This window comes from Mauremys mutica, chromosome 5 (assembly GCF_020497125.1).
Source record: "Mauremys mutica isolate MM-2020 ecotype Southern chromosome 5, ASM2049712v1, whole genome shotgun sequence".
Lineage (NCBI taxonomy): Eukaryota > Metazoa > Chordata > Testudines > Geoemydidae > Mauremys > Mauremys mutica.
Window position 1 is genome coordinate 118,461,405 of NC_059076.1, and position 16,257 is coordinate 118,477,661.

At 40.4% G+C, this 16,257-nt stretch overlaps 1 protein-coding gene across 1 annotated transcript in view; it reads right to left on the reverse strand.

Annotated features, from left to right (window-relative positions):
• Nucleotides 1-4,155: 4,155 nt before the first annotated feature.
• C5H4orf50 (chromosome 5 C4orf50 homolog) overlaps nucleotides 4,156-16,257 on the reverse strand; it is a 64,763-nt gene continuing 52,661 nt past the window's right edge. The window contains exons 16-18 of the mRNA XM_045018513.1: nucleotides 9,527-9,657; nucleotides 6,278-6,331; nucleotides 4,156-4,386 (exon numbers count right to left, since the gene is read on the reverse strand). Of these exons, the coding sequence (XP_044874448.1) occupies nucleotides 4,156-4,386; nucleotides 6,278-6,331; nucleotides 9,527-9,657 (416 nt within the window). The remainder of the gene's footprint in view (nucleotides 4,387-6,277; nucleotides 6,332-9,526; nucleotides 9,658-16,257) is intronic.

Genomic DNA, 16,257 nt, shown 5'->3' on the forward strand with positions numbered 1-16,257 from the left:
TAAACCAAAAATGGTAAGCAGCTAAAATATTGTGAGTGACTTTAATGTTAATGGATATAAATGACTGATAGCACAGGCTAGAGGCAAGCAGAGTACAAAATTTCCTGCATATGTTGTGGATTGGGACGAAGGTGGTCAGACCTAGGGCTCATAGTTTGGTTGAAACTATAGTAAAGAACAGACTTATGAGACGCATTGATGAACACAATTTGTTGGGGAAGAGTCAACATGGCTTTTGTAAATAGAAATTCTCTGAGGGGGTCAAACAAACATGTGGGCAAGGAGGATCCAGTAGATACAGTGTACTTGGACTTTCAGAAGGCCTTTGACAAGGTCCCTTATCAAAGGCTCTTCAACAAAGTAGGCTGTCATAGGATAAGAGGGAAGATCCTCCTACGGATCAGTAACTGGTTAAAAGGAAACAAAGAGTAGGAATAAATGGTCAGATTTTAGAATGGAGAGCAGCAAATAGTGGTGACCCCTAGGGATCAGTACTGGGGCCAATGTTGTTCAACATATTCATAAATGATCTGAAAAAAGGGGTAAACAGTGAGGTGGCAAAACTTCCAGACAGTACAAAATTAGTCACAGTAGTTAAGTCTGAAGAAGACTGCGAAGAGTTACAAATAGGGATGTAAAAGGTTAATTGGTTAACTGGAAAGCATTAGGCTTACCATTAACTGGACCTTAACCATTAATCGTTTAACCAGTTAACTTTTTTATCTGATATTTACATCTCTAGTTACAAAGGGATCTCACAAAACTGGGTGATTGGGCAAAAAAATGGCAGATGAAATTCAATTTTGATAAAAACAAAGTAATGTACATTGGGAAACATAACCACAACTATACATCGGGAAATGGTGGGGTCTACATTAGCGGTTGCCATTCAAGAAAGATCTTGGAGTCACTGTGGATAGTTCTCTGAAAACATTCACTCAATGTGCAACTCAAAAAAGCTAACAGAATGTTAGGAACCATTAGGAAAGGGATAGATAATAAGACAGAACATATAATGGCTCTATATAAATCCATGATATGCCCACACCTTGAAAACTGCATGCAGATCCCATCTCAAAAACAATATATTAGAATTGAAAAAGGTACAGAGAAGGGCAACAAAAATGATAAGGGGAATGGAAAAGCTTCCCATATGAGGAGAGATTAAAAAGACTTGGACTTTCAGCTTCGAAAAGAGATGACTATGAAGGGATATGATGGAGGTCTATAAAATCGTTACTTGTGTGGAGAAAGATAATAAGGAAGTGTTATTTACTCTTTCACATAACAGAAGAACCAGGGATCACCCAATGAAATGAATAAGCAGCAGGTTTAAAACAAACAAAAGGAAGTACTTCTTCACACAATGGGCAGTCAACCTGTGGAACTCGTGGCCAGGGGACGTTGTGTAGGCCAAAACTATAGTAGGGTTCAAAAAAGAACGAGATAATTTCATGGAGGATAGGTCCATCAATGATGGTCAGCTTACAACCTCATGCTCTGAGTGCCCCAGACTCTGATTGCCAGAAGCTGGAAGTGGATGACAGGGGAGGGATCACTTGATGATTGCCTATTCTGTTCACTCCCTCTGGGGCACCTGGCATTGGCAACTGTCAGAAGACAGGATACTGGGCTAGGTGGACCATTGGTCTGACCCATTATGGCCATTCTTATATTCTAACATATGCAAACATTTATCAGAGGCTGATGCCAAGGGATTTGGTTTAATGAGAAGAATAAACTTTATATTTAAACAGACTTAAACACTATAAGTACTTATTCAGAATTTACCATGTGAAATGAGTGACCCAACGTAATCAGTACATGCTCCCAGTTTAGTGAGAACAGGCCAGAATGCAATGGATAGTTCCATTTAACTATCATTCAGCTACATAAATGGGCTGAGCAAGTGAAGCTAAGAAAGAAATCCCTATCTTATCTGCCCATGAGAAGGTTGTTTTCCTTTGTTTCTACTATCAGATTTCTGAGTATGCTGAAGCCCAAAATTTGTTATAAATGACAAATGACAGTTTTATCTTTCCGATCTAAAAGGAGAAAAATAAAGAAAGCTCAAGGTTTAGATGAGGATGTTTGCATTACATTTTAGGTGATCATTTTAATTTACATGGAGACATGGACAGTACATCATATTTGCACTCAGCGTGCGTACATAGCTGATACAGGGAGATGTTGGTCTGTAAGTGATAAATTGAAGGATTGAATAAATTGGACAGTACATCATATTTGCACTCTGCGTGCACACATAGCTGATAAGGGGAGATGTTGGTCGATGAGTGATAAATTGGAGGATTCTCTTTCTAAAGGAAAGCTAGGACCAAGAAAGGGGACCTTGTAAAGGATGTTCACACCTGAACAATTAATCATGCTGCACTCTGTAAAACTTGCCCTTATGCCTCACTATCATGTCATGCATTCATAAAAAGTCAAAATTCATTACATAGTCTTTTAAGCTAACACACCTCTCATGATTATCTTATATTTATGTGAAGCCCTGAAAATAACCCTTAAGCAAGAGGAAAGCTTATGCAAGCTACGTGCTTTGACAAAGTATGTCGAATTAGAGCTAGCCTGCATGCTTTGTACTGTGTTCACACAACAGCACACTCACACTTTGCCTCCATTTTCATTCTGGGATGTATATAATGCAGAATCATTCAGGGAAAGAAGGAAAATCTGAGCAAGGTAAGCTGCTTATTGTCTCAAATAGTGCCATGTGAAGGATTCACAACAAAACCCCCTTCCAACCCCAGATTTCAACATCTAGGAATTAAAGGCAAGACATTCTTGGGGAGGGTCTCTGACTCCCCAATTTACTGCCCTCGTGAGCTGGGTGAGCCTGAGTTTTCTGATGTTTGGGGTATGTGTTTCTGTAGCCTTGAGCTGGAACACCAACAACAAACGCCAACTAGGAAAATTTGGATTCAGGTCCAAATCTGGATCCAAACTCTGCAACCTACTAACACCTTAACCTCAAGGCCAACCTTAATCTCCTCTCTGCATAAAGTGTATTATGGTTTTACTTACATTCTTCCTCAGTGAGATAGAAATCTATTGTGCATCTTTTACTTACAGTGTTTCCCAAAATACTCCAAACTTTTATTTCCTTATATTTCTAATCCATGGGACCTTGAACATTAACAATCTTAATTTCTCTAGCTGTGCTTTCCCATAGCTGAATACCTTCATACAGCTCCTTACTAATAAACCCTCTCTATGGTATATTGAATTCAATCTATTCATTGTCACTGATCCAAGATACCCCTTATTGCTACACTATAGATCATCTACTCTTTATTGGTCAATACCAGAGTTAACCAGTCTCACTTTTAAGCCAATCGGCTAATTTTACCCCACAGTTGGGACGGACAAGAAGCTAGCTCTGCAGATACTCACAATCCCAGTTTTCCTCATCATTAAATTAACTCCAGCACAGACATGCCAAACCCGCTAAAAAAAAAAAAAAGCAGAAACTGGGCTTGTTTTTGACTTAATTGGCTTGTAAATTGCTTGTTAGCTAGTTGTTTTTGGCTTGTAGCTTGTTTGGCTTGTAGCTTACTGCTCCTTTTTTTATCAGCTCCCAGGAAGCAGGGACATCGGGGGGAGAGAGTCAGGAGTGCACAGCAGGCCCACCACAATCCCAGACGCCACACCGGGGAGATCTAGTCACATAGAGTGTTGGGTTCTTAGGGATTGGCTTGGTTTGGACTTGTTTTGAAATGGGATTAGCTTGATTTTTGGCTTATTCTGAAAGTTGGGCTGCTTATTTACCACATGAAAGTTGGCAACTGTGCTCCAGCAGCACCTCCATCCACAGTTATATTACAAATTTCCTTTTCTAAGACAATGAAACTCTAATGTGTGTATGCAAGGTACATATTAATGAACAGCCATTATATGCTTCACTAAAAATGCAGCAGAAAAATGCTTTTCATTTCTGTAGAACTACTTTGATGTACAGTGTATTACTGATAACCCACAGGTTCTTTGGTATTACAACTGCCTATTGATTAGAACATGCATAAGTTGTAAACAGGTGTTTGTCAGACAGGTGCCTACTGATTAGAACACAAACATGCATAAGTTGTAAACAGGTGTTTGTCACGAGGACAGTAAAATGTATTCAGTCAGAAATGATCAGAGGATAAGACTTTCCATTGATAACAGAGCGGTTGCTGTTACCTCATGGGAGCTGGCATCAGGCTTTTCGTCTTCAGGGTAATCACTAGAGGCAAATGATGAAGCTTCCTTTTTTGTTAAAGGACAACTAAATTGAACATTCATCTTCTCAGAAACCAAACCAGAAGAACCAACAGTCTGAACGCTGATTTGAAATGGCACAGAAAGATCCAGATTTTCTAAAATAGTCTGAAATGAGAGATCTCCATTTTAAAATGAGCTTAAGTCATACATTAAAGCAATACTACTATTTATATAGAACTTTATGTAACACATATTAGGCCAATTTTCCACTGGTACAAATGGGCACAAGCGCCTTCGATTTCAATGGAGTTTTGCCTGTTTACATTGCAAAGAATTTGGCCCAGTGTGTGTGCACATGTGCCCGTGTAAAATAAGGGGGCAATGGGACAGGGTGAAATGGTATAAAGCAGCGTAAGTTTGGGATGCTCACATTACTCATGAGTGTCAAAACCACTCGTGAGTAATGCAGGTCATCCCAAGCTCATCCCAAGAAAGCCTTTGCGCCATCCCCCCCGTTCACATATTCTGTATATATCACATTACATAAGAAAACATTTTACACATGTTTAGAAAGATTTTAAACTATCTCCTTCTCATCTTCCCCTTTTGGTGGGAGGGGAAAGCACCTATTGGCTGCCTGGGTGCATATGTGGGCCCCGGGAACCCAGCTGTAAAGGGCTCAGAGGGAGTCATATGTGGGCCCCGGGAACCCAGCTGTAAAGGGCTCAGAGGGAGTCAAGTCTGTGATCTCAGTCCCTTCTAGGGCTAGAAACTATTAGGTTGTTTTCTTATTTTGTTTTTTAATGGCAGCTGTTTGAAGTTGTTCAGTGGTCTGGAATGTTGAAATAAGCCCTCAGAGTAGAGTGCAGGCAAGGCAGTCAAAGGTGCATGATAAATTAATTTCTCACATGTCTCTGCAATTTAGCACATCGCTCCTCTACCTGATGCATATTACCTACACATATGTGGTATATACATAAACAGGAAGACTAAGAAAAACTAATCCACATAATCAGTTCTGTTAAAAGAATTTCCAATTGATTGACTACACTTGGAGTTCATTACAAAACATGTTTAAAAGACCAAATAACCAAATGTTGTCAATTTATTGTCTACAGACAAAGCAGTACAGTACAGAAAGGAAAGCATTGATACCATACTAATCCTTCTGAGAAGCTTGTTTCTCACAGCATGTAGTTCATATTACATGGAAGATGTACTTCAAAATATGTCCCTCGAACCACTTATATTTATAGCACAGTTGCTTATAAGTTTGAAAGCAACTTATATGTCACTTAAGATCCAACCCATAAGTTTGTACCAGTTCCTTAACTTGTTCTGTACCTTTCCTTATCTAATCTCTACTGCCTAATATGACCTGCGGAGGGTCCGCTGGTCCCGCGGCTTCGGTGGAGCATCCGCAGGCACGTCTGCAGGAGGTCCACTGGAGCCGCGGGACCGGCGACCGGTAGAGCGCCCCCCGTGGCGTGCCGCCATGCTTGGGGCGGCAAAATTGCTAGAGCCGCCCCTGCCAGGAATCATGCTGGTGGAAGGAAGCTGACTATCTCACCTGTGGTTATGAAAAGCCACAAAGCATCTGATGGCAGATTTTCAAGAGGTGATAGGAAAGAAGCACAGAAACTCCAGGTGGAATTAATGTGTGCTTGATGATGCGCATCATATATGATGTCCTGGGAACTGACCTTGCAGTGTCTTGCAACCCATAAGCAACCCAGTAGACCGGGTAAAACAAGCAACCATATCCTCAAAAGAATTTCAGGCAAATGATTTAAGAGATCATGTAATACCAGGTACAATTATCTTGTTTCAGGTTCCTGATCTTCACTCTAATACAACATCCAGTGATTATTTCTATTAGTTACATTGCTGCAAAAGGATGATGCTACGAAGCACTATCTTCAAAAATTACACTGTAATCAAGGAAATAACATATTCCCCATCACTGCACTGTCTACAAAATTATGCAGCTCAATGGTTTCTCCAAATTAAACACTGATAACAAATAATATCTTTTCACAAAAAAAACTCTGCTTACCTTAGTGCAGGCTGAACTCATAACAGATTTGTGAAATTCCCCATCTGTATATATCTGCAGTGTAATATAATTTTCAGTTAAAGGTTAACGAGAAAATAAATAGCTTGTTTAAATTACCTGATGTAGGTTGTGGAGGCTATTTGGAAATTTACCTACTGTAGCTGTGAATTTTTAGATGCTTATTCAATAGTGATTTACATTTTACTACATTTCATTTAGGGTGACTTGATTAAGTGAGATTAAGAGGCACATACCCTTATACTGGCTCTCTGCCAATGATTTCACAGGAGATCTATGATGCTGGCAACATGGCGGGTGTTCACATGGGTAACTGCCATTGACACTAGTCTATGAAAGAGTAACTTGTGTGCAAAAAAACTCCAGCCTTTAAACATATCGGGCCAAATCCTAAAGTCTTTGCACCGATTTTACTCCAGGCCAGATTTTAATGGGAGTTATGCACTTAACCTTCCTAGGCAATTTTGAAAATCTACTAGGTACCTATCTGCATCTTTAGGCACCTAAATACCTTTCCAAATCTGATCCTCAGTTCTTATTCAAGCAAATACCAACTGAAACCACTGGCTAAGGGCTTGTTTATAATGACCTGCAGTTCAGATTATGAGGCTGTGAATTGCAGTGCACACTAACACACTGTGCGCTAACTGCCCTATGTGGTTGCTGCTGGTGCAAATTCAAAAGTTCCTAGCTCGTGTTAACAGAGTCCTGTTTGAAAGAGGACTACATTAAGGAGAACTAGGTAAAAATATTATCTAGGTACCTTTTAGTTCACTCCAGCAGTGTCCACAAAGGTCAGTTAGAGAGCAACAATTTGCGGCACTCTGCAGTGCAATTCACTCCATAGTCTGCACTGCAGCGCAGTGTAGACGCATCCTAAGTAAGGACCACAAGCCATGTTCTGCCACTCATATGCGCCAGAAGCAGTAATTGATTTCAGTGGGACTATTCAAAGATTAAGGGGCTATTCAGCAAAAGACAGCACTGAGCAAGGGCTTCAGGGTCTGGAGCATTGTTTTGCACTTGCCACAGAGTTCCCGCAGGAGTACCACAGTGCAAAGACCTTACACAAAAAATCTTCTTGGTTTTTTTTTCCAGAATTTCCAAAGTCTAGTACATACACAATAGTAAAGTGGGAAATGTAAATAGCATTCCAAAACTACTGCCTTAAAATTATGACACATGTAAGGTACAATTTAAGGCAGTTTCAAGTAAAGGCCACATATATAAAAATATATACCTATATCTGCCATAAGCCTGCAAACTATACACTTACTGTACTTTGGAGACTGCACCTGCTCCTAGTGAAATCAAGAGGAGTTTTACCATTGTCTTTAATAAGACATGATCAAGTCCTTGGTTAGGAGATTGCAATCGCATCCCTTTAAAAATTCATCAGTGAGCTCAGCCTATATATACATGAATTCAGGTGCATGCATGAATAAAAGAAATGTGTGATAACTTATTACTCTCACAGAGACTACAGTAAAGGGAGATGGGAAGGCAGGGACAGCATCTCTTTCAAAACTGATTAAGCATATAATTGATGTAGGAGAATTATTAATATTATACCATTTTAACTACAAAAAATGGGAACAAAATATACCATGCAGCCACAGGTCTTAAATGCATCAATCATTGATATAACTGGGATGATATATATTACACAATCACAAATTGACACTGGAATAGGCTTTCCAAAAGTCACTTCAAAGGGGAGTTGTTCATAGCTTTTTAAAGAAAAAAGATACAAATTTATACCAAATAAAATAATTGAATAATAGTTAATTGAGTTTATTCTTGCCAGGTTACAGTTCAACATTTTTTTTTCAAATGATGGCAAATATAATTAAATTATATTCACCCCTTATTCTGGACATGTAACTCACATTAATGTTACATGCTCTGATTGAGGTAGCATGTTATATTGCAGAGCATCATGTTATTGACAACCAATGTCTTGTATATCCATGTATAATTACGGCAAATGAAATATTTTTCTTATTGCATTAGCATATTTTATATTTCTGATTAGAGCCATTTGCACCCTAGAATTATGAAGGGAAAAACTACTTGCTATCTTCCTTCTCCTGAAATGAGTTAGAGAGAGAGGCAAAATGTATCACAACAAGTGGCAATTCAGCATCCAGAGAAAAACAAAGAACTGGAGTGTGGAGACTGAAGTACCCTGTTTCCCTGAGAAGTACCTGCCTTCCAGGTCTGGAGAAGCCTGCACTGTACAGCTGATCTGCTCTGCTGATATATAAAGGATTTCTATCTTCAGGGCTATCAATCTGGCACCTTGTACAAAAATTAAATTAACTTAAAAATAAAGTAAAATCAATTTCCCGCATTATTATGGGCCAGATTATGATACCTTTACTCATGTTGAGTAGTCCTTCACTTCTCAACTAGCCCTATTCAAAGAATGACCCAGTGGTTAGGGCAAGGACTTAGGAGACCCAGGTTCAATTCCCTCATCTATTACAGATTTCCTATGTGATTAAGACAAGTCACTTAGTATACTTCTCTGTACCTCAGTTACCCATCTCTAAAATGGGGATAATAGCACTGCCCCACCTCACAGGGGTGTTATGAGGGTAAATACATTAAAGATTGTGAGTAAAGGGGGGCTATAAAAATACCTACAATAGACAGATATTGAAATATTCAGCAAACCCAATGTAAGTGTAGCAGAATCAGGCTCCATTAATGTATCTGCAAAGCACAGACAACGAGCTTTTCACAAGCATTGCAGAAGATACAAAATGAAGAATTTGAAACCTAAACTTCTGCAATTAATAATGATCCCTCACTATTTCTAGGTTCATTAAATGGGAATTTTAAGTTTAGTTAGACCCTTGAAAAAGAAATACTCTTAAATGTCATTTTAAAATGTTATGATATTTAAGCAATATCAAGACTACTACAGGAGAGGATATTATTTCTACTTTTTTTTTTCTAAATTAAACTCAGTAGCTTTTGTGTCAATATCCGTTGAACAAGAGTGTAAGATATGCCTTTGTAATAAAAAATGACTTTATGGATTTTATTGAGTGTTTACAAATCAATGTGCTATACTAGGTAGCATCCAAATATTAACACTTTGAGTATTTGAAACAAAAAAATTACGCATGTGAAAAAAACTACTCAGGAATATTTAAGAAATGTTTCCTATTTAGCATGGCATAAAGCATTTTATGTAGTGTTTTACCTGGTATTTAAACATACCCTGTATCCTGTAATGAAAGTTCCATTGCTACATCCTAATTCATCTACCACGGGTCTCTCCCAGCCAATCATCATGCTGCTATTTCCCACAGCTTTAATAATATAGACCGAATCAACTGGAGCAGGAGGTCCTAGAGAGAAAACATAAAACTAATGCAGCAAGATGTTTCTGTCCAACAGCTTTTTAAACCACTGACATAGCATGGTCCTAGCAGTGGTAAGCTACCTTTACCTCTCCAACAAAAACCAGGAACAGGGTACTACGTGCACACCTTCAATAGTATAAATTCTAGAGGGTATATGGAAACTGACATGCTATGTCTGTCCCTCCTTTTATTCCAGAAATATCATATCCTTAACAACAATGTTCAAATAGGCTTGCAGACCTGGACAAAATAAAAGGGAGGTGAACCAGTTGCTCTCAATGGGGCATTATAAATAAAATGGAACTGACCAAGTCTAAAATGTTGTTATGAGCAAATGTACGCAGTGTTGGTCCTGGATATTAGACAAACAAGGTGGGTGAGGTAATATTGGACCAACTTCTTTTGGTGACAGAAACAAGCTTTTGAGCTCACACAGAGCTCTTCTTCGGGTCTGGGAAACATACTCAATGTCACAGCTAACTAACAGATGAAACAGATTATTTAGCATAAATAGTTAACACATATTTCAAGGGACCATTCAAGGTGCAGTGGCCAAGTAACAGCCCTCCAATCATAGGGAGGAAAGGAATGGGGGGCGGGGAGGGCGGAGACAGCTAGAGGCAACTGTTATGAACAAGTGCAATTTCATTGCCAGATAATGACAGACCCAGAACTTCCTGGCAACCACTCCAAATCTGGAATTTCAGAAAGCTCTTGACACCACACAGAATGGCCAATATGGTTAGAATTGTTATAGGCCCAAATTGTGGCTTCCTCATAGACTAGTCAATGCCACTCTCATCCACTGTTACACACTTTTCACAATGCTGTTCCATTCCTGTATCGTCAACCTTATTGAAAAACATGCAGTAGAATGGAACGGAGCAGATGGTATTTTGAGCCCATTCCTACTTTCCTTGTGCACAGAAAACACCCACTAATATTAAGCAGGAGCTGGTCCTTTGCTGCTTTTCACTTGGTTAGCGAGAGAAGGGGATTAATCTTTATAGCCCCAATTCAGCAAAGCATTTCAAGCAAATGCTTAACTTTAAGCAAGTGAGTAATTTCATCCCTAATCAGAAAAGCTCTTAAGTTGCATTGTAAACTTAAGCACATGCTTAAGAGTTTTGATGAACTGGGACCTATGTTTTTATTATCAAAATTTGCTTAATTTTTTATAATTAATTAGTAGTAGTAGTATCACTGTAAGTTCCCTTCTTATTTCTCTATCTCAGGCAATCAAAAAAGCTTTGTTACTCATCTTTGTTCCTAATTATATCCAGTAACTAGCTTTCCACATTGAAAACTACATACATTTTGATTGAACTGTTGAGTCATGCATGCTCCATTTGATTACTTCAGTGAAGAATAGTTAAAGGAGACTCCTATTTAACAGGCAAGCAGTAGAAATATCAAGGAGAAAGCAAGATGAAATTGTAGAATATACAGCAAACCTGATAATGCCTGAGAAAGAGAGCTGACAAACCCTCAGTGCATTAATTGGAAAAAGTGATGCTTTTTATCAGAGAAGGCTGATCCTGCAACCATAATAATGAATGACAGAACTCCTCTGTGCTTAAGCAGGACTTAAAAATGTAGTAGCACTTAACCCTCAAAGGCCTAATTTAGGACAGATAGAGAGAGCAGATGAGATCCTATGAAACACTAAAGCTAGAAGCCCATATTTGAACTCTGAGGAGCTGAAAGAGAGGGTACTCTGAGCCTGGCTTTACCTTTGACTCTGAAATTCACTTCCCCGTTAGTGTGAAATTGAATCTGAGTCAATGACCTTCAGGGCTAGTTTTAAGGCCTATTTAATCGCTCAGGCCTAGATCCTTGGCGTCTGTTCTGGCTGCTTTGCCCTGAAGCAGCACAACGCAGCTGGAGAGCTCTCCAAAAGAGGTCGCTGAGGAGTCCCATGACACAGAGGAATGCTAAATGATATGAAGTAGCCTCTGGCAAATGGAGATCAGCTGGCACAGAGAAGCAGGCCCATTCAGAACCACAGAGAGTAGTTCTTCTATCCCTCATTTATTATTGTCTTCCCCCTCACCCTTCATCTTGCATTGTCTATGATTTGTCTAGCAAACAGCAAGGCCCTTGAGGCCAGGAACTTATCTTTTCACAAGGTTCACACCTCCCAAATACAGAAGAGTTTGGTTGTGAGCTGGAATTAACCCCAGGGCTGTACTTTAGCCTTTTTAAATTTAAGAAGGGGTGGGGAACAAAAACATGGCCATTAAACTAGTGCCTGCAATTCTGAATGAAGACGATTTGGGGGCATCATTTTGGGTGCCTAGAAGTATGCATTGACCATAAATAGCAGGCACCAGATTCAGTGTTCTGGTTGTGGCCATTTTGAAAATTTGGTCAAAGATGCCAACAGTTAACAAGACCTACCTTTGTTGGCTGCTAGACAGAACCAGGCATATATTTTATGTGTACGAGTGGAATGCTGTTTATTTGTGAAAGTAAATTTAGTATAAGAAGTGCTGCAGGAAACACAAGAGTATTTGTCTAAAATGTATCATGCCAATTTCCAGGCAAGAAATTTAAAAAACTGGCTATTTGCTGTCCCCAGATACCTCTAGGATACACCAGCTGAATACTTAAAGGATGCAACTGCCTGAGAAAGCATAAATCAAGCTTCAAGGAAATTATTGCTAAAACTGCAGCATCAGTTGCCTGAATGCTGTCACCATCAATCTACCCAAAGCATGACCTTGGTACTTCCATAGATGTTGGCCTGTCGATTGAGCTCAGCTCCTTAGGCTGGCTGCACTACCTGTGTATTGAAGTCTTTATTACATTTTACCTTTCTCTGTTTTCATATTTTTGTGGTATAAATGAAATAGAAAGAGTCTGTACATTTGTGTGAATTATGACTCCAGGGCAGTGACAACAGTATTCATGTCCAGGACCAACTATGGGATCATGCTTTTTGTTGAATGTTCCATTTGCACAAACAATTGGAGTTCATTCCCTTTTGTAATAAGTGAAGAATGGTCTGGATCCTCAGGTGCACCCAGTAAGTGCTGAGCACGGCTAAGAGAGAAAAATGCAAAGGAGCCATTCTCAATTCCCTGATCCTAGGGCAATTTTGGGTATGTCTACCCAGCAGTTGATTTAATTAATTGTGGTGTAGATGTTCGGGATCGGGCTGGAGCTCAGGCTCTAGGAGCCTCTGAGGGAGGAGAGTCCCAGAGCTCAGGCTGGAGCCCGAGCTCAAATGTCTAAACAGCCTCTTAGCCCGTATCCCACAAGCCCAAGTCAGCTGGCATGGGCCAGCTGCGGGTGTCTAACTGCAGTGTAGACATACCCTTTCTGCTGGCCCATACCCAACATAGTTAAGGAACCATTATATTGACAGGAATTGCTGAAGCGCAGTTAATTGAATCCATACCCGCTTCTGTTCTTGGTATATGACCCACTCAGAGCTAGGAGCAGACAGCTCCTTTTAATTTGGGCTGCAGGGCTTTGATTGGCTATTGCTGAGCCCCAGCCCTTCTAGTAGCGGAGGACCAGATGTCAATGGTTCCCAAAATGGCTCCTCCCAAGATGCTTTTCTAGGCAAGGCTAAAGCTCTAATAATACTTGCTGCTCTTTTCCTCTCAGAAAGCTGTTTCCTGGGGCAGGGTACAGAAAAGCAATGGGTCATGAAGGCCTGGTATGCCCTGTCACATACATTATAACATTGTTCTTTGTAGGCAACACCCAGTCTTATGTGGGACTCAGGTCAGAACCCCATCCAAGCAGGAGCCCAAGGAGCACTGAGAAAGTGATTCTCACAGCTTCTGAACAGAGTGTGGGATACACTTTGTTCCATTGCACTTTGGGGAAATGGAAGATAAGCTCTGCGGGGAGCCATATTTCCATTTTCACTGCAATGGAAACCTACTGATTGCAAACAGGATGGGATCTGTGGACTTTCCGGCTGGATGCCTGGGACATTGCTCTATCTGGCAAGAGTCCTCAATGGAGGTAGGTAAGTAGTAGATAAAAAATGGGTTTTCAGGAAGGGTTTGGGCTAAAGGCTCACTCCTCCATGCCCTCAGCTCCAGGATTTGTGGATTCATTTGGATTATTTATTCTTATTATTCATTTTATGTTGGGCACTCCACTCAAGTACACAGCATAAACATTTAGAACTCGATGCTACACAGAGAGGATGCAGATATTGCACGTATAAATGCAAAGTAAAATGTATGTCATAGGGCAACCAATTCCATTAATGAGAGCACCACCGAGTCAGCCCTGTCTGTTCACAGGAGCACTTAGCTCTTTATCATGAGCAGGACTGCAGTTAAGCCCTTGTCTGGCTATAGCGAAAGAAAAACAGGAGACACTGATATGGATTTAATCAGGCTGCAACTTTAATATTAGTGGTCTGGGACTACCTAGCAGATAAAAGTGTACAGTGCAGGCAACTCCATGTTCATTCAAATAACTACCTACAGCTTCCACCAGCCCCCTTTTATTTTCCATCCAGGTCCACCAGCCAACCCATGGCTTGGACCTTACCATCTACCCCCTCTCCCATCATAGGAGGGTTAAGGTGGGCTAAAAGAAAGGGGGGTTGGCTCCCTGCTGTACTATTCATAGGTGCCCCACCTTCCCCCCCACACACACACTCGTTTCATTCCTTTAACAAGCACTTCCTTTACCAGGCCATTTATCTGGTCACTGGCTGCCTGCCAGTGTACCACCTGCACTGGACATCTGCCCTGCACTTACAAAATAAGTTGTGACATACAGCCTAACTGCTCTTTTTTCCTCACCATAATAGGTCCTCCCTGACACCCGCTGTGAAGAAGGTGCAAAAACCTCACTCCACAAAGCCGATATGGTGGTGAGGGAAAAATTCCTTCCCAGTCACCTTACAACCGAGCGACTAGTGTAATGCCCACAACAAGTCCTAACCCAACCTGATATTTGCACCTCGGGATGAGGGAGGGTGTATGCTGCCTTACCTGCTGCATGGAGAAAGGACTTCCAATGCCAGGGCTTGTACCTTTTAAAGGCTTCCTGCTCTCACATTCCCAGGGCGCGAGTCAGCACCGCAAAGCTGAGCATCGCCCACCTTTTTGTAGCAGTTTCTGATCTTTCTCCCCCCGCCACAAAGCACTGCTACCCCCCCACCCGCCCCACAGTGCGGTCAATCCCCTTAGACATGCCAATTCTCTCTCCAAGCCTTTTTTAACCTGCCTTCTTGAAAGGAAGTAGGTGTACAGAGGGCTTAAGATTTACTATACTTAGCATATAACCTCATGTGAAATCATTTGTGGCCTCCACTTGCACTTACGCTGGAGTAATACTACCTTGCACAAGGTCTTAGTAGTAAGCGACAACTGTTTGAGAAAGATTGAAGCTGAACAAAACTCCAGATACAAGAAACAGCTTTACTAAATTTCCTATTTTATGCTGAATCAGCACATTTGGAAGCGGTACTTGCTCTCACTGATCAGTGCCCGTGGGGTTGTCTCCTGACACAGCAATTTAGCAGCAGCAGCAAAGCTATTTTAATTAAGAGGAATTCCACGGGTAAGTTTCCAAGTGATCTGAGGCTGATCAGCCACTCTTCCTTATGGCAAATTATTAAAAAACAACCAGAATACAATCATATTTACTTAGAGCTATAAAGTATTCATCTCCAATATCTGCATTTCAGATGTACATGACTAAACAGAAATCAAACTGAGCTATTCTTAATGCCCAGAGAAACCAGCCATCTGAACAAAACTGGGAAAGAGAAAACAACTCAGAACACCTGGTGAAAAGAAAGAGGCCAAAATGATCAAAAATATACAGGACTGAATGCTAGACAGGAATGACTCACTGTCTATTTTTTTACAGACTAAGCCCCTGCAGTTTCCTTGGCTGGTCTCCATCTGGTCATGCTGCAGCGTCATTTTTGCAGCAGTGTAACACATGATATTTCCAATTCAAAGTGTTTTTTAGACATAGGCCACTTGTCGATCTATGTTTATCTGATTTGTATAGTGTGCCCTTTTGCTGCAATGTACTAGCACCTCCAAATGTATCTTGTGAAGGGAAAATAAGATTCAATATGTATATTTTATATAAACATGCACGGAATTATGGAATGGGATCTCCTTGACTGAAAAGTGAAAGCTGTTTTCTCAGACTCCAACAGAAAAATTTCTAAGTGGTCCAATGCAATCTAATATTTTGCATTTAGAATTCAGCAATTTCATTGCAACAAAACACAATTTTCTGTGTAACAGCTTTGCAAATTATCTCTCACAAGACTTCACATCTTTGATGTCCATAACAGAATTGTAGAGTCAAATAAAAAACAACAAAGGCAGAGAGAGAATTTAGGAGATATATATGTCAGACAAAACATGTATTTTCAACTAGGATTTGAAAGGAGATGGAAAATCTGAGCAGTGGAAGGATACAGGATAGCTGCTTCAGATAACAAAAGCTTCAGGGGAGAAGGTTCTCAACAGACACAACAGACACAAGCTTATGTGGCCAGCACTTGAGAAATAAGAGAGGTGGGAAGGAGTTAAAAGAGACAGAAGGCCTGTAGGTTGGCCAGGCACGAGTCTATGGAGGATT